The 24,415-nt window shown below is 43.2% G+C and overlaps 2 protein-coding genes across 2 annotated transcripts in view; both read right to left on the reverse strand.

The window, feature by feature from the left end:
• The window catches only part of LOC308319945 (glutathione hydrolase-like YwrD proenzyme), a 94,977-nt gene that overhangs the window by 38,481 nt on the left and 32,081 nt on the right, over window positions 1-24,415 (reverse strand). The gene's annotated exons all lie outside the window — the stretch shown is intronic.
• Window positions 1,219-22,895, reverse strand: LOC308320204 (ceruloplasmin-like; the record flags this gene model as incomplete). The annotated part of the gene is made up of 24 exons (XM_080770522.1): window positions 1,219-1,263; window positions 1,426-1,531; window positions 1,775-1,831; window positions 2,269-2,408; window positions 3,718-3,809; window positions 4,821-4,892; window positions 5,891-5,946; window positions 6,113-6,219; window positions 6,548-6,679; window positions 6,830-6,969; window positions 7,649-7,856; window positions 9,491-9,703; window positions 11,308-11,458; window positions 12,198-12,412; window positions 13,896-13,940; window positions 14,226-14,366; window positions 14,621-14,760; window positions 15,071-15,209; window positions 16,382-16,544; window positions 17,041-17,132; window positions 17,639-17,833; window positions 20,399-20,611; window positions 21,283-21,527; window positions 22,732-22,895. 24 exons carry the CDS (start codon window positions 22,893-22,895, stop codon window positions 1,241-1,243), a joined length of 3,249 nt encoding a protein of 1,082 aa, XP_080626648.1. The 3' UTR covers window positions 1,219-1,240.

The following is a 24,415-nucleotide window of genomic DNA, read 5'->3' on the forward strand; positions in this document are numbered from 1 at the left end:
CGTCTGTTTCATTTAAGTGTATTACATGGACGGGTCAACAGCTGAGTCTGTTTCATTTAAGTGTATTACATGGACGGGTCAACAGCTGAGTCTGTTTCATTTAAGTGTATTACATGGACAGGTCAACAGCTGAGTCTGTTTCATTTAAGTGTATTACATGGACAGGTCAACAGCTGAGTCTGTTTCATTTAAGTGTATTACATGGACGGGTCAACAGCTGAGTCTGTTTCATTTAAGTGTATTACATGGACGGGTCAACAGCTGAGTCTGTTTCATTTAAGTGTATTACATGGACGGGTCAACAGCTGAGTCTGTTTCATTTAAGTGTATTACATGGACGGGTCAACAGCTGAGTCTGTTTTATTTAAGTGTATTACATGGACGGGTCAACAGTTGAGTCTGTTTCATTTAAGTGTATTACATGGACGGGTCAACAGCTGAGTCTGTTTCATTGAAGTGTATTACATGGACAGGTCAACAGCTGAGTCTGTTTCATTTAAGTGTATTACATGGACAGGTCAACAGCTGAGTCTGTTTCATTTAAGTGTATTACATGGACGGGTCAACAGCTGAGTCTGTTTCATTTAAGTGTATTACATGGACGGGTCAACAGCTGAGTCTGTTTCATTTAAGTGTATTACATGGACAGGTCAACAGCTGAGTCTGTTTCATTTAAGTGTATTACATGGACAGGTCAACAGCTGAGTCTGTTTCATTTAAGTGTATTACATGGACGGGTCAACAGCTGAGTCTGTTTCATTTAAGTGTATTACATGGACGGGTCAACAGCTGAGTCTGTTTCATTTAAGTGTATTACATGGACGGGTCAACAGCTGAGTCTGTTTCATTTAAGTGTATTACATGGACGGGTCAACAGCTGATTCTGTTTCATTTAAGTGTATTACATGGACGGGTCAACAGCTGAGTCTGTTTCATTTAAGTGTATTACATGGACGGGTCAACAGCTGAGTCTGTTTAATTTAAGTGTATTACATGGACGGGTCAACAGCTGAGTCTGTTTCATTTAAGTGTATTACATGAACGGGTCAACAGCTGAGTCTGTTTCATTTAAGTGTATTACATGGACGGGTCAACAGCTGAGTCTGTTTCATTTAAGTGTATTACATGGACGGGTCAACAGCTGAGTCTGTTTCATTTAAGTGTATTACATCGACGGGTCAACAGCTGAGTCTGGTTCATTTCTGACTGTGTCTGGGCCTTACTCGTCTGCTCCGTCTGCTCAGCCAAAGAATCCTCTTCTTGCTGTGTTTGTTTACAGAGACAGAAGAAACACTGCATCACTGATCAGTAACACTAACACACTACGCAAATCGTCTTTAAGTCACTATTGCATCATTTCTGTATAAAAAACGCTATCACACACACACACACACACGCGCGCACGCACGCACACACAGTCTGCACCTTTTTCTTTAACAGTGTATAGAGCCTCCATGCCACCTATGATGTGGTCAGCAACATGACAGTGGAACAGCCAGGTACCAGGATATTCAGGACGCATCTTCACCGTCTAAAGAAGACAAGAAACACTTCTAGTGGGTTGTGCTTTTTTTTTACCATACAAAATGTTTGAAGAACTCATTGTTTATGTTTAAATATGTTTAAAAGACCAAACATCTGTTTGTTGCGTTTCCTGTTTTAATCATGGTCACAAATGTGTGTGTGTGTGTGTGTGTGTGTGTGTGTGTGTGTGTGTGTGTGTGTGTGTGTGTGTGTGTGTGTGATTCAAGGTGAACGCAGACGAGGATTATACCTGGAACGTCGCTGGCAACAGGTCAAAAGCATCAGTACGATGAGGACCTCCACCCAGCTGGAGAAGGAGAGGAGGAGGAAGGCAGAGGTTAAGGAGATAAGGAGATAAGTCTAAAAATACTAAATGGTGTAAAGGAGCAACTTGGACACTCAGGCATGAAGGAAGCATGAGTTCAAGTCCGTTGCTCTCCCCATGTCCCCAATATATGGGGACTAGGTTGGTGGAGGGTGTGTAGAGCCCAGGATCACATTAGATGATTGACACAGGGGTGAAAAATGGGTTACAAAATCGTGGGATAAAAAATATATTTAGAAAAATAGGGCCATTTTTACACTCCCAGTTCATTTAGCTGTGTAGTTAATGTTAAGCGAGGTAGAAGGAATGCAGTTAGTGCTATGACTGTGTGTGTGTGTGTGTGTGTGTGTGTGTGTGTGTGTGTGTGTGTGTGTGTGTGTGTGTGTGTGTGTGTGTGTGTGTGTGTACTGTAGGCCTACCTTATATTCCACACTGTGGCCATGCCAGTGGGCTGTGTGTATGTCCACTTTACTGCCCATTGCCATCAGATACCAGTAAACCTTATCACCCACCTCCATGTTCAAACCAACCAGGTTACTGTACATGAGACCGTTAATCCCTGCACATAGACACACACACAAACACACGTTAAATAGACAAATTGGGGAGTCCGGTGGGTGGCACAGGGGTAAAGTTAGACACACCAACGCAACGGACCGACATGTGGAAACAACGGTCGGACTTGCGGTCGAGCATGCGCTGCTCCCGTGCTTGTGGTTAGGGTTAGGTTAGGGAGGTAGATTGTCGGTCTAATAACAGTTGGACCAATAGTAGGTGTAAACTAAAGCCTGTTCCTTCACTGGCTTGGCTAGGCATTCCAAAGAACGAAAAACAACCCATGAAGGGAGGAGCTGGAAGGAGCTCCGTGGCTTGTGATTGGGCCGTCAGTGGGGTAGGGAGCACTCAGACGGTGCCGAGTTGCCTCAAGCAAACTTCGCAACGTTCAACACGGCAACTCGCTCGCTTTAGCTCGCTCAGTGGTGTCTCTCGTGGCTCAAGTTCGCTTGAGATGGCGTCCCTCTGTCACGGTCTATGGTTCAAGGTTCAAGGTTCAAGGTTATCTTTATTTGTCTCCCTTGGGAGAAATTTGTCTTGGAGACAGAGTCACAGCTGCATACAAATAACAGACATGTTCACATACGAAAAGAAAAAACACCATGAAACACCCACATATACAAAACAGAGATATTGCACACATTCCCTTGATAAAGTGCAACTATAGCAATCCCTGATTGAGCATTTTAGTTGACAGGGGAACAAAATAGTGTTTAAATCTATTATATACACATCGTGGAGTTCTATACCTCCTACCGGATGGCATTAGCTCGTACTCTCGGTACAGTACATGCAAGGGGTCAGATACAATATTCCAAGCCTGTCTCACCACTGCTTGTTCAAAGATGGTCTGGGGAGTGATGGGCGGGGTGGACATGCCCATGATCTTCCCAGCCATGTTTGCTAGCCTATTTACTTGAGACTTGTATTTCACAGTTAGATTGCCAAACCAGCTGGATATACCGTATCTTAGGATTGACTCTATACTAGCTCTGTAAAAGGTCAACATGATATTTCTACTGACTAAAGCCTAAGTCTTCTGAGAAAGTGTAGACGTTGGTGTATCTTAGAACACAGTGTTGTAACATGCGTGTGCCAGTTCAGGTCCTCATCGATCTGTACTCCCAGATATTTATATGAGGGTGAAAGTCCCTCCCTTCGTGGGGCAGAAAACTGTGTCGTGGTTGAGTCATTTTCCACTAGAATATGCGTTATGCCGTTGTCTAGTGTGTGTGCGTGTAGTGTGTGTAGTGTGTGTAGTGTGTGTGTGTGTGTGTGTGCGTGCGTGCGCACACGGCACGCGTGCACCTCACCATGCATCTTGTTGCTCTCTATGAATTTGTCATCATCCTTCAGATTGCTGGGAGGGTTCCTGACGTGTTCTCTAATGTTATCATCCAGGTACCTTTTAAAAAACAAGGACGAGAGACCTAAGACCTAAATATTTTACTTAAGTACAGTACTTCAATAAATGTACTTTAGTTCGTTTTACACCAATGCTCCATATGGTAGATTGGAGTCAACTCACGCTTTACTGTATACAGGTGTCTTTTCTGTTGACGCGTTGTGAGCTTATACAGTAGATCTACTCTAGAGCTATTTTCTGCTAAAGTTTCCCCAGAATACAGATCTGGTTATAAGTGGTTAAGAATACCATTTCCTGAGGACATCAAGTGATTTGTCATTAAGCAATGAATTCATGTTTTTGCCAAATATCCAAATAATGTCCAAATAATTTCTAATTTCTAATTTATTCCATTTAAGATTTATATCACATTGGATTTGTCGCACAATCTCAATGAGACTTCACATGTTGTTCGTCACACAAACAAAACAATCAAACTCTTGTGAAGGTAGCGGTGCCCTAAACAAACATTAAAGTCCATAGACATAGGCAAAAAGAATGTTCGTTCTTTGCTTCCAGTAGTGAATGATGAAGGACGGTTGTTGCAGGTTGCATATACAGACATATCCATGGCAGTTAATTATTTTTGACATACTGCTGATTTAGTTTTATTCAGACCATCAAGTCAAAGTCATACACGTTACCACAGTGAAATTTGCGGACGGTGAGCCGCAGCGTGCGCCACGCTCGAGAATCATTAGTTGATTTGACCCCCAATCCAACCCATTGATGCTGAGTGCCAAGCAGGGAGGCATTGGGTCCAATTTTTACAGTCTTTGGTATGACCCGGTCGGGGATCGAACCCCCGACCTCCCAGTTTCAGGGCGGACACTAACCACAAGGTTATTACCGTAATTCTCAACCAGTTCAATGAAAGGCAGGGGTAGTCATTCTCAACCAGTTCAATGAAAGGCAGGGGTAGTCATTCTCAACCAGTTCAATGAAAGGCAGGGGTAGTCAGTACTAGATTGGACATACAGTGCTAACGTTAAGGATTCCGTAGCCACTCACCAACTCTTATTCTCATCAAAGACCAGGAAGAGCATAGCAAATTCTTCTGTTTCCTTCTTCAGCCCTAGAGATCTGGAAGAAACACAATACAAAGACATTAGACGTCATATAACATAGACGGTACAAAACAACATACACTTCCTCACTCCCAGAAACTAAACCTGAAGACTATAATAGAGTAACATTCTTTTTGTTTATTATTTTTCATATACTGCAGTTGTTGTAATAATTATTTCCTATGTATACTGATGGCAATAATAATTGGCCACATAACAAATTCAGTTCATTGTGTCATTATTGATGTGCATTGCACTGGCTCTTAATAACCTAGAGTGCTTCTAGTCCAGGTATAGACAAACACTCTGTTGATCACTCCTACCTGTTCTCTATTACTAGTTCGTAACTAGGGTTACATTAAGGATTGTGGAAACAAATGTAATGTTGAAATTCTAATTCAGTAATTCAAATGAGTAATTTTTTTATTAGTTTAATTGGATAAATGCAACAATATTTGTGCTTTGGTAGAGACATTGTTTTATCTTATATCTACTGGGGACAAGAGCAATGTACAATGTACATTGACTATTGATATTGGCCGGCTTGACTATTGTCTCCACCAGGCTGAAGGCATTGGGGAGAGAGTATGTTTTCCTGTCCGTCCGTCCGTCCGTCCGTCCGTCCGTCCGTCCGTCCGTCCGTCCGTGTGTGTGTGTGTGTGTGTGTGTGTGTGTGTGTGTGTGTATGTACCGTATGTGTGTGTGTGTGTGTGTGTGTGTGTGTGTGTGTGTGTGTGTGTGTATGTGTGTGTGTGTGTGTGTGTGTGTGTGTGTGTGTGTGACTGTGTGTGTGTTTCCAACTCTTCCATCCATCCATCTGTGTACAGCTAATCTCCGGCACCGTTGGCCCGGCCAATGCCAAACACTGCACAAACTCTCTGGATGCCAATGACCTTCAGAACGGACTGTTATAGGCCGATTTTTGCTAAACACATTTCATTACATTACTCTTACTTCTTATTCTGTTACTCACTTGTTGTGACATTGTCTCACCTGTAGTGTTAAACCACTCACCTGGCCCAGCTACGCCGACAGATCACCAGTGGTCCAATCAAACCACTATACAGGTCCTGCAGGAAGATACGAACACCATTATCTTTGTGTGTGTGTGTGAGTGTGTGTGTGTGTGTGTGTGTGTGTGTGTGTGTGTGTGTGTGTGTGTGTGTGTGTGTGTGTGTGTGTGTGTGTGTGTGTGTGTGTGTGTGTGTGTGTGTGTGTGTGTGTGTGTGCGCTTACCTTTTCCACATCAGCAGTAGAGTAGTAAGCCCCAACAGAGCATGCCTCTTGCTGTTCGGTTGGTCCAGTATTCTTTGTGACGTACCAGTAGTAAGTGTGCGTTTCACCTGCCAGGTGCAAAGTACCAAAAAACACACAAACAGACTGGTTTAGAGTCTGACTACTTCAAAACTATAGCCGGTAATTCACACACGCATGCACGCACACACGCACAGACGCACACACACACGCGCACACACACACACACACACACACACACACACACACACACACACACACACACACACACACACACACACACACACACACACACACACACACACACACACACACACACAGCTTGTTTCTGTACCCGTTGAGTCTCTCTAGTCAAGGGAAGTCATGGGAAGCCAAGGGTCAGACAGAGTCAGTCTAATTGTCTCTGTCGGTCAATACCTGCTGGGGTGTTGTGGACATCAGGGCTGTCCGTCTTTACTCCATGAGCATGGATAGAATAAGGTCTGGAACGCGCCATGTTCTTAAAGACTATCTTTATCTTATCCCCCACATCAGCATGAATCATAGGACCTGAGGAGAGGAGAGGAGAGGAGAGGAGAGGAGAGGGGAGGGGAGGGGAGGGGAGGGGAGGGGAGGGGATGGACACATATATTTAATGTAACCATTTAAACTCTAAAGAATATGTGTGTAAATGTTTTCTGTGCATTAATGTAAACCTACCCATAATCCCAAGGTGCTCCATGTCAGCTGGTCTTTCCACCTGCTTGGTGAACTTATCGTTGGTAAACTGGCGGTAGACCACCTTCTTATAGCGAGAACCTATGAACTTACCCTGCTGGTCTAAAAAGTCTGCACCAGGACTACGAGAGAGAGAGAGAGAGAGAGAGAGAGAGAGAGATGGGGTGTGCCTGAGTTAGGGAGCAAACATGTTTGGACAATATAAAGTGTATTATATATCTCCATATTTCAACATTTTATGTTTTTTGGTAAATTAATGCCCTACTTCAGAGATTGTAGCTTGGCTATTTTTGCTATTTATTTTTTAATGAAAGTGTAAGTATGGTCAACTGTGTCTGTGGGTTTCATAAATATTGAATCAAAGAAAAGCATAAGCTTGTGACTTGTTAAGATACGTGTGTACTGTAAATAAGAACTACATTGGACTATTGGAACTTAACAATGCACTCATTGGAACACAGGTTATTTTTTAATTGCATGTTTGATGTTTCCTACATGTCTGCAACTCACTCCCAATCTTCCGCCGTAGTCTGAAAACTCGTAGCACTTGCCGTGGCACTTGCACAAGGCTGGACAACCTTACAGGCGTATACAAAGTCTAAACGTATGTCATTTAGAAAGCATTTATAGTGTATACTCATAGCTTCACTGTACAGATATTCTACAATTAGACAGATGCTAGGTTCTTAGCTTGCTTATGATTCTTGATGACTATTTCTATGTATGTGTTGTTCTTGCCTACTGTAAATTGTTCTGGATTAAGAGCGTAAATTGGGTTGCATGTCGTTTCTGATGTGATACCTATTTGCCAGTCCATGAAACATTTCCGTTTCCCAGGTGCGGTTGGGAGCATAATCCCAGGTCATTTCCATGGCAGCGATGTAGTAGGTTTTGGAATGGAGCATGATCTCTCCCTGACGCTGAAACAGGCTGCACTTCTGCACAGTGTAGTCGGCTCGCATCCCACCCTGATAGTCGGCTAGCATAGCTGACGACACCTCAAACTGACCTGGAGTACATATTATATAATGGTCATATATTACTCTGTATACTTGTGAGTTGTGAGGATATCAACATTTTAGTAAGGAAATTTCATGAATGCCATTTAAAAAAGTTAGTTTTTGTAATATTTAACGATAATCCTGTATTATGCTGTAAAATAGCCGACAACGCACAGCTGCCCTGCCGCGCTGTGACATGTTGTGAGCTTACCAGCACACACAAATGCAGGGCTTTACTTTACAATTTACAATTTTACAATTTAGGCATTTAGCAGACGCTCTTAATCCAGAGCGACTTACATTAAGCAAGAACAAAAGCATGGGAATACATCACATAAAAACATTCATCATGAAACATGCGTAAGCTAAGAAAGTAACAGTGGAATATCTATATAATGAAATTTATACGTATAAACTTTACATATATACTACTATGCTATACATATGTACTATGGCGTGCTATGACTATATACAATGCAATTCTAGTGCTGTCTACATAACATGCTATAAGTCTGTTTCAAATGCTATCTAAGTCTACAGAAGTGCTATCTAGGGTAGAGTAAGTGCTATGGGCCATGATGGAGTCTGAAAAGGTGGGTTTTCAGACTACGGCGGAAGATTGGGAGTGATGCTGCAGTTCTGACTGCCATGGGAAGTGCATTCCACAGTTTTGGAGCCAGAAGGGAGAAGAGTTTGGGACGTGTGGAGCGTTGTCCCGGCGTTTTTAGTGAGGGTACTTCCAGCTTCCCTGCGTTAGCTGATCTGAGTGCGCGGGAGGGTTTGTAGGGTTCAATCATACTTGCAAGATATGGGGGAGCCATACCTTTGGTTGCTTTGAATGCCAGCATCAGAGTTTTGTATTCTGTGCGGGCAGCGACCGGGAGCCAGTGGAGGGAGCGGAGCAGGGGGGAGACATGTGAGAATTTTGGCTGGTTGAAGACCAAGCGAGCTGCGGCATTTTGGATCAGCTGGAGAGGCTTAAGTGCACATGCTGGTAGGCCAGTAAGGAGGGAGTTACAATAGTCAAGTTTTGACAAGACTGTTGTCTGGATTAGGAGCTGGGCTGATTCCTGGGTGAGGAACGGTCTAATTCGTCGTATGTTATAGAGTGTGAACCTACAGGATCGAGTGACAGCTGTGATGTGAGCTTTGAACGAGAGCTGACTGTCCAGGACAACACCAAGATTCCTGGCTGTTGGGACAGACGTTACCAGGGCGTTGTCTACGGAAATAGTTAACTCCCGCATAGGGCAGGACTTAGCTGGGAAGAAGAGTACCAGATGTGTGCGTGCATTGTAGTTACACTTACAATCACGAAAAGATTCAGGTTGGGGTTAGGATTAGAATTAGACATTTTAGTGGTTATAGGTTTAAGGGTTGGGGTTCGAGACTTCGAGTTATGATTTATAGCCTACTGGCCCAGCGAAAATAGCAGCTCTACAAACTCACAATGTGACACGTTGTGATCTTGAAGATAAACTACTTTTGGGTTAGGGTTAAAAATTGCAACAAAAAAAGGCATTCATAAAATCACTGTCCTAAAATGCTGCTGATGTCCTATGTCCTTTCTAAGCATATAAATACAAACGTGTGCGTGCCGTCACTGCTGTGCACGCGTGCAATGCATGTGCTATGTACCCACCCATGCTATCAGGCTCCATTGTGACAGTGTGGGATATGTGTGGGAACACACTGATGGTGTCACGTCTGGTCTGGCGGTAGAGGAACCGGTTTCCATGGAAATAGAGACTGTGGATATCGGCCTCCGAGCCCAGTCCCGATAGGTGCCACGTTACCGTGTCCCCCTTGCACATGGTCAGCCCTGGAACGTTCCTGTACACAAAGCCATTGATGGCTGAGAGAGAGAGTGCTTTTAGGGTTAGGGCTCAACTTTGACCTTGCACTGTGCCCTTGACCTTTTTAATAATCTTAATCGGCATTACATCATTGAAAATATACTCATACTAATAATAATCAATCAACAATAATCAATAGTGCAGTTCCAGAACCTACCCCAAAGTCATGCTGTTTGATCCAAATCAGATCAGTCCGATAAATGCAAAATACAGACAGACACCCAACAATTACATAATAAAAAATAATATAATATAATTATATAAGGGAATCGCTCATACGCCGAAGGTACTACTGTAGTAATATGACTAGTGCTGAATTTAGGTTAACACTTAGCATGTCAGCATTTATTAATAACTTGATATAATTCACGCAAGCATTTTCCCCTGTTCAACTCTTATTTTGAAGAGCCTAAAACCCAGACTGGATGTTATGATCTTATGTTCGGCTGCGTGACGAATCGACGATGCTTGATAAAATGTGTTAACACACCAATGTGTATTTCCTAAAGAATAATGCACACTCAAAACAAGGTAGCTTCATAACCTTAGAGTATATATTAATAGAGACGGCACCGGATTTCTCCTCCCATCCACTTGCATTAAGTTGCTCAAAAGCGATTTCACTCCTCCTTCCGGGTAGGAACAGAGTGCATTCTGGGATGGATTGGGCCAAACACATGCGCTGGCCACTGACTATCATTGCACGCGTTCACGTGTCATCATGAACGCACACAATGATAGTCAACGGACCAGCTCTGGCCCAGCACTGCAACACCAAATTCGGCCACTATGTCCATTTCGCCTCAGGGTTTCCTCCGGGTGCCGTCTCTATTATACTCAAGTTCATAACGTGTTCACAACTTACTTCCTTTTTGTTCTTCATCATGACATCATCAATGCAACACACCTTTACTCATTAGGGCCTACCTCAGTCCATACCACAGTATATCACAAAATGTACAATCGAGAGGTTGTTTTAATAAATAAAACATCATTTTAACCAATGTGTATGGTAGGTTATGTTAATACAATATAACTAGCACATCTGCATCACTGCATGGAGGTGGTTTCACTATAGACCCTGGTGCATAAGAACTCTACTGGTTGATAGCAGGACTGTCTGAAGTGTATAAGTGCAATATTTCCGCTTGACAAGAAGTCATTATGTTGTCAAGAGCCATAAAAAAATAAGATCTCTTGTGCTGTAGACCTGGGTTCCAATCCCAGCCTCTTACTTTACGGTGAAATTGGTCAATAATGTGACCATCTTGTGGACTTCACATAAGGTGAATTGAGATATGGCAATATGTGGCCTAAATACTGTAGTCCAGTCTGTTGTCTGTTAATTCACAAACAGACCAACATTGGTGATTTAGGTTTGGACATTGATGTCATGGTAAGTCCAGAAGATGTTCACATATTTCGGCAGGTCACCAATTTTACAGTAACACAGCAGTTAGGACAGTGGATGGAGGAGGTGAGGAGGCAGACATTTTAGTATTAGAATTATTGTAGTATTGACTGATCAGGGCGATAGAAGCGTATTATGTGCGTGTGGCCGTGCACATGCGTGAGACCGTGGGTGCGTGCGTCCCCTCCTCACCATGCATCTCATTACTCTTTTTAAAGTCATCATTCTCCTTGTCAACGGTAGCAGGAGCCGTGGCGTAGTTCTTGATGTTTTCGTCCAGATACCAGCTAAGGTTCTCATCAAACACTGTGGCTAGGAGATTGAACTCCTTATTGTAGTTCTTCTGTTGAAGGAAGGAAAGAGAGGGAGTGGGGAGAGAGAGACAAAAGTGAGGGAGAGGGAGGGAGAGAGAGAGAGAGAGAGAGATTAACAAGTATGCACAGAGCCACAGACCTTTACATTGATACCCTCATGCGTTGACCTGACGAAGATGACGAAGACGAAGATGTTTTACATGCACCCTGACAAATGTGACCAAATTTGACTGAGGGACTGCCATTGTTTTTTTGTTTTTTTTTAAAAGCAGGGAATCATAGCTTCAAATCGACATATTGGTTGTTCAGTTTGACCCACCAATTTTGGAGATATGGCTTATAGAGTAATGTCTTGCAGAAAACAGCGAGTTGAGAAAACAGGCTTGAAAGGTTCACTTCTGTGGTCTCTAACATTACACCTAGATACATATTTAAGCATTTATTTCATATTTACATTTCGATTTCAGCTCTGATACTTATTTCAGACATAGTATGGGAAGAGTCTGCCTGTGCTATTAACTCATAAAAAATAAAAAAAATTGCACGATGGCAGGCTCTCATTCAAATCGGGTCACAAATGAAGGATATAACTGTCTGCTCCAGTGCCTTCCTTTTTACCTTATACTGTACCAGTCCTGTTCCTGAGATGCACCGGACCAGCCTAAAATAGGCTTGAGGTGGAACCCCCTTGTCCTCGTGCCTAGTTTGTTTCTAAACTGGATTCAGCTGAGAATTAATTATTCTACCGAAGAGTCTCCCAGCTCTCACCTGCACTCCTTTCTTTAGAGCTTTGGGTCTACAGACCAGCAGAGGTCCCACCAGGCCAGAGTTGGTGTCCTTGACAGCGTCGACTGCAGAGTAGTAGAGATAGCTCAGGCAGTCTGCCTCCCCTTCCACTGGCCCAGCACCCACTGGCACCACCCACTCATAGGTGTGCTTGGTGCCAGGTCGGACCAGAGAAGCCGGAGGAGGAGTCACCAGTCCTAGAAAGAGGGGGTGGGGGAGAGTTACTTTTTAAATCGCTTTTGTTGACCATGTATTTGTGAAAACTGTTTTAGAAGAACAGTAAGAATATGGACTGTACTGTACATTTCATGTACTCTGGATCTGTGAGGTGCGTGCCGATGAAGACCATAGAGATAATTTATAAAACCATGATTATGTACTGTACACAATAGTACATTGCACAGTATGGTATCAGTCTGGTGTCTGTTCCCTACACTGCTGTGTTCCAGAATAAAGTAATCATAGGTCAAGTGTTGACCTATTTTTAATTCACTAATAAATTCATTATTAATTTATAATTTGTTAAATTGGAAAAAGGGCTTCGTCAAGACCTGGTGCAGGCGGTGAGGAGATACGGCGGTGTTTCTGACAGACATTCAGACAGACAGACAGACAGACAGACAGACAGACATTGTCTGAATTATAGTAGGATGATGATGAAAATGCTTTTCATTAACTAAAGTCATTTTGAGTTCTTGTGCATAATGAACTATGATGTAATTACATTGGAAAAACCAGACAATGCTGCAAATTGCATTTCGATGTTATACTGTAGCCTGTTCACCCACAATGAACTAATTGTGTACTAATTGTGTTGACGTAGATCAGTCGACAGCTGGCCTACAAGAGAAACAGCAAGGGCCCTAATGGGTATTGTCCTGAGAAGTTCAACACCAACACTTTCTGCTGTGAGTGAAGTAAACTATATTATTTAATTTACCACTTGTCATGTTTTATAGGTGTGCACCAGGTTTGGTGTATTTGTTGTATTATTAGTTTATTATGTTACGATTGCTGTCATATCTGCAGTACTATCTGTGTTGTAACTACATGTTATCATTCGCTGTATATTACGTATACTTTATATTGCATGCATCTGGCTGCTTTAATATATTCAGTAGTATCTGGTCAACATATTCGCTGTCCATTGTGCACACAGGAGATGTGATTCAATTCATTACGTTAGTGATGGTAGGGTTTCATGCTCTAATATATTCTTCATCGCCTACTAGCTCAACCTTGTTCTGTAGACAGTCTGCAGGCCTGTTTATGAGTCTTGTAGCTCTAATGTGGTTGTTTTTTTGGAATGGTGCAGACCACAAGCAGAAAACAAAACCTTGTGACAAGATATTAGAAGTGGGCAATTTGATATGGAGTGAGAATGGTCATTAGGACATTATAAAGCTTTATTTCATTGCTTTGTCTCGCCAACTCCAACTGTTTCCAAAATGTGTGTACACATTAGAGATTATAGAGGTGCACAGTGCACAGTTCACTCTTTTCATTAATTGAGTGAAAACATGGCTTGCATCTTTCATAGCATTGTGTGTTAGTTAGTTGATGCCCTTAATTAGCTCAGCTTCTCTCTAGAACTCATTAGTGTTTGCTCAGTCTAAATAGATGATTTAATATGCAACACCCATATCTTTTATAATTAACAATCAATATTTTTCAACTCACTTGGTTCTCTCCTCAGCTCACGCAGTTTCTTATCGGTGTGGGACTCTGTGGAGGGGGAGAGAGAGAGAGAGTTAGAGAGAGAGAGGGAGAGAGAGAAAGAAAGAAAGAAAATAGTGTAAAATAACTAAATAAGTGTGTGTGCATGCGCGTGTGCGTACGTGTATATGCGTGTGTGTGTGTGTGTGTGTGTGCGTGTGTGTGTGTGTGTGTGTGTGTGTGTGTGTGTGTGTGTGTGTGTGTGTGTGTGTGTGTGTGTGTGTGTGTGTGTGTGTGTGTGTGTGTGTGTGTGTGTGTGTGTGTGTGTGTGTGTGTGTGTGTGTGCGCGCTAACCCTCTAGTTCATTGTGATACAGGGTTCCATCCTGCTCTATGCTGTATTGTACACCGTGTGGCTGCATGCTGTAGGGCTGGCTGGCCTTGTTCATAAACACCACCCTGATGGTGTCCTGCTCTTCAGCACGGATCACTGGACCTACACACACCAACACACGCACACACACACACACATGCAGGACGTCAACTTTTACATTTCAAGGTCTCCCCTCAACTATGACAGTACAAATACAAATGTACTGTCAGAGTTACAGACTTGTAAGGGTCTCTTTAGACTCCCCTAAAGGAACCACGAGAGTCCCAGGAATCCACATTGAAAACCATTGCTGTGTACAGTACATGGTGGATACAATTGCCTAACAAAATGGAGGATCTAAATGAGGCCTACATTACCCAGAATTCCAAGGTGTAGTTCCTCTGGGCTGCGGAGCATCTTAGTGGTGAAGGTGTTGTCGAGGTATTCCACGTAGCGAACTTTCTTATAGCGACTTCCTATGCGGTCGCGACCTTTGGTTACGAATTTAGCTGCTTCACTACACACACGCACGCACGTGCGCACATGAACACGAGCACACACACACACACACACACACACACACACACACACACACACACGCACACACACACCAGTTCACACATGGAGCAAAGAATTCAATATTGTATTCGTCATCTACTACTCCTATGATTCACAATAATTTGGTGCTCCTCTCTAAATCCAACATCATTCATTACTGTACTGTCCTTCTATAATGACTATGCTGCTCTCCTCCCTTGTTGTATGTACAGCAACTACTACTACAGCAACTACTACTGCGTGTGCGTGTGAGTGCATGCGTTGCATACCCATCCGTAGGCAGAGTAGGGGCGTAGTCCCAGACAGCTTCCTCAGCAGCAATGAAGTACTGTCTAGTCTCACCGTTTGGGCGGGGCTTATGGACGTTAGGGAAACACTTCTTGATCTCAAATATGGCCTGCATGCCAGCTGTAGAGGACCACACCAATTAAAAAATGTTATTATCGATAATCGACTATTTTCTTATAATCCATTCCATTGATTAGTGTGATAAACGGATGCCCCCGTATGTATAATGCTTGTAGTACTGTAGGCCTACAGAAAGGGTGGGTTCAACAATAACGACACATGATGCCCAAAATAGCGATGCCAGGTTGAAAGTGGTTAATAATAAACGTATGGTTGCAGTCTTGGAGGCGATAAAACGCATCTATAACACTACATATATTAGATTAATATTCATGTGTATTTTTAGACATTTAACAACTTAAAACCCTCAATACATTGTCAACGTATTGTTTGGCTCAGTAATTGGTCTGCTCTTTTTCCCTGCTGTACACAACCTCTTCACCGAAAATAGCAGATCTACAAGCTCACAACAACACGTCAATAAAACAATAACGTCCCTATATCACACAAAGATTTGGTCCCCCTCCCTGCAGTATCTCTGAGCCTGAGGACCCCCTAGGGTCCCTGGCCTGACCCGGTCGTTCAAAGTGCACATTCCATACCCTTTAGGTGGTCGTTCACAGTGCACATTACATACCCTTTAGGTGGTTGTTCACAGTGCACATTACATACCCTTTAGGTGGTCGTTCACAGTGCACATTACATACCCTTTAGGTGGTCGTTCACAGTGCACATTACATACCCTTTCGGTGGTCGTTCACAGTGCACATTACATACCCTTTCGGTGGTCGTTCACAGTGCACATTACATACCCTTTAGGTGGTCGTTCACAGTGCACATTACATACCCTTTAGGTGGTCGTTCACAGTGCACATTACATACCCTTTCGGTGGTCGTTCACAGTGCACATTACATACCCTTTCGGTGGTCGTTCACAGTGCACATTACATACCCTTTCGGTGGTCGTTCACAGTGCACATTACATACCCTTTAGGTGGTTGTTCACAGTGCACATTACATACCCTTTAGGTGGTTGTTCACAGTGCACATTACATACCCTTTCGGTGGTCGTTCACAGTGCACATTACATACCCTTTAGGTGGTTGTTCACAGTGCACATTACATACCCTTTAGGTGGTCGTTCACAGTGCACATTACATACCCTTTCGGTGGTCGTTCACAGTGCACATTACATACCCTTTAGGTGGTTGTTCACAGTGCACATTACATACCCTTTAGGTGGTCGTTCACAGTGCAGGTCAGCAGCCAGTGACCAGGGTTGTCAGTTACCATCTCTACGGTGCTGCTGGAGGCGGGGAAGAGGCTGACCGTGTCCGTGTGATGGTTCAGGTTGGTCAGGATCTGACCGTGGAAGTGGATCGAGTGTATGTCCACCTTTCGATCACATTAGAAACATTATACCGTTAAGTCTTTGTCTAAAGCAGTGGTTCCCTATCTATACAGTTTCTGGGTCCCGAACTACATGCTCATGTGGTACATGAACCACATTAACCAAATGCCGTACGTGGGGGGACAGAGCTTTCGCCTTTGCTGCCCCAACCCTGTGGAATGCCCTCCCTAAGGCACTCAGAGATGCCCCCACCCTTCAAACCTTCAAATCCACCCTCAAAACCCACCTCTTCAAAATTGCCTTCCCTAGCTAACCCTTTTCACTGTCTTTTAATGTTCTTTAGCTTTTAGTGTTATTTTTCCTTTTCTATTAAAGTTGTTTTAAATTTGTTGTTACCTCTGTAAAGCCCCCCCATGTAAAGCGTCTTTGGGTACTCAGAAAAGCGCTATATAAGTTTGAGATATTATTATCATTATTATGAACACTGAGGAGTTTACGTTACATAATGATATAACATCCTTTCATGTCATCATCCATTACCTCGTTGCCCATGCCAATCAGGTGCCAGTGGACCTTTTTTCCCTGGCACATGCTCAGTCCACGAAGGTTACCGTACAGAAACCCATTTACACCTGCAAAACAGACACAAGCTTAATGTATGGATCCAGGACTACATAGAACAACAGATGATTTAACTCAGAGAACCAACAAATTGTTCACTCTCTGAGTTACAGATTTTGTGCGTGCGCGCACGTGTGTGTGTGTGTGTGTGAGTGCGCGTGCGTGCGTGCGTGCGTGCGTGCGTGCGTGTGTCTGTCAGAGTAGTCCTGCCAGCACATGCATCAAGCCTAATATCTCCCCAGGCCAAGTGACAGTCCGGGGTTTGAATCCTTGGCGTCACATTGGTGAAATTACCTGGACCTGCCCAAAGGTGGTGCTGAATGTAATCTAATACAGTGATTCTTAACGTTTGCACTGGGGACCACTTTGGGGCTGTGAGGGTTTTGCAAGTGGGTCCCCAAATAAATGGCAATACACTACGATTTTTATGATAATATAACATGTAATATTGGGGGGGGGGGGTCCCCTTTCAATGCAGCAGTAGAAATGTGGTTTCCTGGGTGGTTCATGGACTCACCGTGCATTTTATTGCTCTCCTGAAAGTCCTCGTCTTCCTTCAGGTTTGGGGCGGGGGCGGGGTTGGTGATGAAGGTCTTAATGTTGTCATCGAGGTACCAACTCATATTCTCATCGGACACCATGAACAACAGAGCATACACGTAATCTCTTGATCCGTCTCCGTCTCCAGCCAGATCCAGACTCTCCAGAGTTCCTGCACAGGAGAGGAGCAGTCAACTTGCATTCTTGTAGCCTACTCTATATCATTGACATTAATTACTTGCGCAAGCAGAGCGCGTATGTGGTTTATCCGGCGCTTCGATACGTATGCCGTGGTATCGAGTTTGAGAGTGACGTCATGAAGATATGTATACCAATGCCGGGGTATAACTGGCTCTCGATGGTGACGTAATAAAGATATGTTTCAGTGTCGGGTGGATTAAAGGTAATATGCCTCTATGTATACATGTATGTAATCTGAAACCTACCTTTATTACGTCACCATCGAAAGCCAGTTATAACCCGACTTTGGTATTTAATTCCAATGTTTTACAGAGGCGTACAGAAAACCTATGATAGAGTCATGGAGAGGTTTTACTGGCAGATCTCGATGGCAAGTAATTACGTCACCATTGACAGCTAGTTGACAGTAATTACGTCACCATTGACAGCTATACAGCAGAGGCGCAACACGGACCGAACGCGCCGAAAAATCAGTCCCCCCCGTCCCCCCCCCACCACCCTAGGGGAGGGGGGGATGGGGGGGTCTAACCACAAAAACGTGGGGTTATGGTTAGGGTTTGGGGTCGGACTACAGAGAGGTTGTTCCAGTGACTCAATGTACATACAAAACTGCGTTTTGGCACAGTTATTATTATTATTATGAATTACCTGGCTGTGATTCCTCCTCCTTAGGAAAAAGTTTAACCACATTATCAGCAGTGCCTCGAACAGGTCAAAACTCACTGACCATCTGATCTGTAAGTTAGCCTATCCTACAGTATATACAATGTACAACACCAGGGAAGTTTTCAGGAGGAGGTTGTAGTTAGTGTTAAACCCATGCAACTCGAGAGGAAAGAAAACCTGGCTGCAGCTTACCTGGTGTTGTGCTTTCATTAGCTGCATCGATCTCCTCCTTTCCCCATAAATCCCAAAATGGTGTAATATAATAATAATATAATTCACAAAGTGGGGTCCGGGGACCCCCAGAGGTCCTTGATAGCTACATGATAGTTTGGAACCAAATGGACCCTTGTGGCATGTCGCTCTCAGTTTTTTTAAAATTAACATTGATTTTACATTTTCAATTGGAGTCCCACAGCTAAAAATGGCATTAAAATAGTCTGTCATTTTTCGCGCAGACGAAATTGAAAGCCTGGGTATCAGGCTAATTAAGCATGTCAAACTGCGGGTCCTTGAAATTAAACCGGTTGAGAATCACTGCTAGAGCTGTATAAAAATTCTCTTATGGGGGTCCTTCTCTTCTCTTCAAATGGGAAGGGGGGGTCCGCGGGCTAATACGTGTCCATTCGGGGTCCTTGACACGAAAAGGATAAAGCTTATCCATTCATATCTACTGATAGTCAATACATATCTTACCAAAAGTGGTGCGTGACACCAAAAGTGGTGACCTATTGAATCCTGTTCCTGTATTATTAGAATCATTACAGAGTGCAAAGCACATTGGGTCACTGATGGCGGTGCAACAACTCCCAAACTTCCGACAACATGTAGAACGGGCCAAACCATTTTGGGATTTTCACAGGGGTGGATCAAATATATGCTTCAAAATATATCGCGTTTATGAACGCAGGATTTCAAAAGTATTACTCCTAAGATAACTTTGAAGCCAGGGGGGATAAAGGGGGGGACCCCCCAGCCAGGGGGGACCCCCCAACTCATTTGGGGGGGACCAATGTGACGTTGGGAGGGGACGAAACCCCCCCCCGTCCCCTACCTTGTTGCACCGCTGGTTGACAGTATTTACGTCACCATTGACAGCTAGTTGACAGTAATTACGTCACCATTGACAGCCAATAGGCAAAATCCCTCAACAGTGACATCTGCTGGCAAATTGTTATGTCATATATGGGATTTGTGGACTCTTACCTCACAAGAAAACCCCAGACCACAGCAAATCTACTGATGTTAAAACTGGGTGAAATTGAGCTCAGAAAACATAATAATAAGGAAACGAAACGATCCCTTTGTGTGTGTGTGTGTGTGTGTGTGTGTGTGTGTGTGTGTGTGTGTGTGTGTGTGTGTGTGTGTGTGTGTGTGTGTGTGTGTGTGTGTGTGTGTGTGTGTGTGTGTGTGTGTGTTCTGAATCAAGAGCTAAGTGTATTATCGTTCATTATTGGATTATGAATAATATTGATATTACACTGCATGTCTGAATCATGTTATTCTATAGTATTCACAATGGCAGTGCAATTACTTTAAAGGCCAGTCCACACCAATGCAACCCCTTGCAACATGCAACTACTTGCAACCATTATCCCCAATGGTAGTTTGCAAGGAGTTGCATTGGTGTGGACTAGCCTTGAAACTGGACAACTAGACAAGAGTTGTGTCTAGTCGCATTGGTGCGGTCTGAACTGGTACAGACTAGAGCAGGCTTTGCCTTTCTTACAGGTGATGAGAGGTCCTATGAGTCCTGAGGCGATATCTTTACCTTTCTTACAGGTGATGAGAGGTCCTATGAGTCCTGAGTCGATATCTTTACCTTTCTTACAGGTGATGAGAGGTCCTATGAGTCCTGAGGCGATATCTTTACCTTTCTTACAGGTGATGAGAGGTCCTATGAGTCCTGAGGCGATATCTTTCGGGGCGTTCACATGGGAGTGGTAGAACTTGGTCAAACAGTTGCCGTCCTCCGCTGTGGAGCTGTGGGACTCGGTCAGGGTCCACTCGTATGTCACCATGCCGCTGGGGGCCACCGCGTCGTCATGCTTCTGCTCTGGACCCGTCTCATCTGGATACTTGGCTCCTGGGAAGGAAGGCACGCACATACATACACACACATAGGGTTAACGCAAAGAAACTTGGCAGGCTCTGTGTGCGTGTGTGCGTGCGTGCGTGCGTGCATGTACAGTAGGATATATATAATGTTGCTGTCGGGTGGAAATCTTGTATGTCCAAAACGGTTCCATATTGATTAAAGAAAATCGAAAAAACTTTTCAAAATAGTGAAAATAGCAGATCTCACAATGTGTCACACCCCGACGAGTTGTGAGCTTGTACGGTATATCGGCTATTTTCACTACATTTTGCAACACACTTGTATGATGAAGTATGGCATTAACAAAACAAAAAAACTGTATACAAAGTTGAACAGATACAGGGTTTCTGCCTGACAGCAACGATCGTCTCTGTCGGGTGGAAAACTCACAAACCTCAAGATTCAAATAAATAAATAGATAAAAAACTGAAAAATTAGCAGATCTACAAACGTGTGGATCTGCTACTTTTGATGCTTTTGTGTGAATGGTATTAATTTACAAAGAAAACACAGCAAAAGTTAGAATATGGGGATGAGAAGTTTCTGCTCGACAACAGCGATATCAAATTAATATACGTCGTCATAATATATCCCTATATTCCTTCATTACTCTTGCTGTAGTTGAGTCCATGAGGGTGGATGCTGTGTTCTTCACCTACCTTCATTACTCTTGCTGTAGTTGAGTCCATGGGGGTGCATGCTGTAGGAGTGCGACGCTATGTTCTTCATGTGGACCACCAGGGTGTCTCCCTCCTCCACGGTCAGCAGCGGTCCCAGGTAGCCCAGCCACTCTGGCTTTACCACCTCCGTCCTGAAGGAGGAGTCTGTGTACTGCTTGTACACAGCCTTCTTGTACCGGGAGCCAATACGCTGGGGACCACGTGCTAGGAAGACAGAGGCCTCTCTGCAGGTGGAGGGGGAGAGAGAGAGAGAGAGAGTGAATAAATAAATCAATCAATCTAAGAAATTCCATGAATTAGAAAACAAATGTTTAAGACGTAGTGAAAATAGCAGATCTACAAGCTCACAACACGCCGCTTCACGACACATTGTGAACTGGTAGATCGGCTATTTTCACTAGTTTGAGTCCCGCGCAAACATCTCATTTCTCTTTTGGCTCACAGGCTAAAAGGTTTGGGAACCTCTGATGTAATTGGTTCATGTCCTGACTAACAGCATTAAGTGTCAATAAACAGAATTAGAGTATATTGTTGAATGTTTTGTTGAATGCATTTTGCAGGTAAAGCTGTGGAATACTTAATGCAATGCTGACTTTTAATTCTCCAGTAATGTACTATAGCCTATAATTAACATTGGTGGTGTGTTAATAAACTCAATGAGCCACCCTTGTGTTTTTTTCAGTGACCTACAGTACTGTATGGAGTGGTGCATCAGATAAGATAAGATACAGCATAAATGTATAGGCTTGTTTAATAGTTGATACGGCATTGAAGTGTTTTCTGTAAGTAATCTTTTCATTGGATATCCCGCCTGTACGGTCGCCCCCAAAGTCCAGCTAGATTGCCTTGAAAAGCCAGGCGAGGTCGCCCACCTGTCACCAGGCGTTTGTGTGTATTCCCTTCACTCACTTTGTCAAAGTCAGTATGGCCCTCTGGAAATAAATGCTGCCCATCCCTGCCATGTTGTTAATGTTAGATATTGTATGAATATGTTGTTAGATATTGTTGAAAACAAACCATTTGTTTTGTATCTTTTGTATTATAAAACGACTGTATAATTATTTTTTATATTTAAACAAAACATATTTAAACAGTAGACCGTATTCCTTGACAGTATGTAGAACATATTTACATTACATTTACATAAATATGGTATAATTAAAAGTATAGACATTCAACTGACTGTGCAGCCATTGTTGAATAAGAGCAAACACTACTTTGTTATTTTGCTATGGCATAAATGATTGACGGTCACATACAGTCTAAACAGTATGTAGGTAGTCTGTGTTCATTCAAGGTGATGCCCTAAAGTGACATGACCGTGTGTGTGTGTGTGTGTGTGTGTGTGTGTGTGTGTGTGTGTGTGTGTGTGTGTGTGTGTGTGTGTGTGTGTGTGTGTGTGTGTGTGTGTGTGTGTGCACCACATACTCATCCTGTGGCAGTGTGCGGTTCTGTATGAGGTTCATCTCAGACGGTGCGTAGTTCCAGATTACCTCCTCTATTCGGATGAAGTACTCTCGCCTTATCCCAGACACACACGCTGCTGTGGCACACAGCAGCCACAGCAGCCTCCAGCCTAGGACCTGATGCATGTCGAGAGGAAGATAATGATGAAGATTAGAACGACAAATATGTGCTGTATAGGCCTACAGGCGAACGATGGTCGTTTGGCCTGTAGAACTTCCCTCTCTGTTTTATAAAGCTCTTAGTTGACAGACAGCTGGGAACAACCAATCAGGACTAAGGGGTCACTTAAAAAAAATCTCCAGGGTTCCAAAATGTTTGACAAGTGAAAACACCTGTCTTTGTTTACCTTCCAAAAGGGGAAAGTCAAATTTAAAAGTGAATCTATTTTCAGACAATTATGAGCTGAGATTTGTGCCACATTATGGGAGCTGGCATCTTATTGTATGCAATTTCACCTTGTTTTAAATTATCATGTCTTTGTCACTGTAGGGTTAAACATCACAGTGCGGTTCGTTTTCTGGCTGTTCGCCAAACAAGATACCATTTGACCCGGTCAATACTACAGTCCACATGGCTTCGAAGGATACTTTCAAAATACAATCTACCGGTATTAAGGTTCACAGAATGTATTGTTTTAATTCGTTTGATTAGTTATTTTCTTTAAAGTAGAAATTAAAGCTCAAGCACTCATGTTCACATTCACTGCACATTTTATAATTGTATAACGAACTTTAAAAACCTTTACTTGTACAGTTTGTGGTAAAAATTTAAATAAAATAATTGTTGTACAGTGTTGTAGCAAAGGCTTGTCAATATCTGCCTTGATTTGTTCAGTTTTGATCCTGTGTGATCAATAACACGCACCTCTGGAAACTCCAGTCCAGGACATACCCGGCCTAGACGGAGGTACTGGAACTGATTACAACACAGAGAGAGCAAACATGCAGCTGCACAACACATTTACCAAGGGTTAGGTAGTGTAAATGACCCCCACTAAGACCAGATGGGGACAAAGCACAGCGGTAGTCAAAAGAAAACAAAGAAAAGAAGAGTTGGGTTTGACTCTCACAGAGCACCCTGACAGGGAGGAAAGAGACAGTCCGTTAGTAAATAGCATTGGATGATGCTAATATCAGATTAGTAAACTAATTGTCTCGATAGTCATTTACAGCTTGTTAAAACCTTGGGTCCACCTCCTGTTAAACCCCCCAGTACTGGGGTGCTTATTCTTACCAAGAAATATCAAGAAGAGGCAACATCCCCCTAGCTGTGGATATACTAGAGAAATCTGGGTACCAAAACAGAGTGGGCACCAGCATAGATAAGAAAATAGATGCCTCATTGGCCGCTGCAGTTCATTGGAGCGATGTGTCTCCATTGAAGGCAGGAAGTCAAGCGGAAGTGCTGAAGGTATTTGCTGAAGGCACACTGCGTCACTGCCCAAGTGACATCACTGCCCAAGTGACATCACTTATGCGACTCCTCCATGTCTCTCGCTGTCACTCAAGTGACTACTTGACAAGAGCTGTTTTATGTTCAACTAAATCAATAAACTTCAATGTATTTGACCTTAAAAACAGTTCATTAGTATGATCGTAATACCCTACCTTATGCACTAATCTTATGGCTCTCTTTTGTATTATGA

Source organism: Protomyctophum bolini, assembly GCF_963924005.1.
Source record: "Protomyctophum bolini genome assembly, chromosome: 8".
In the NCBI taxonomy this organism is placed as follows: Eukaryota; Metazoa; Chordata; class Actinopteri; order Myctophiformes; family Myctophidae; genus Protomyctophum; species Protomyctophum bolini.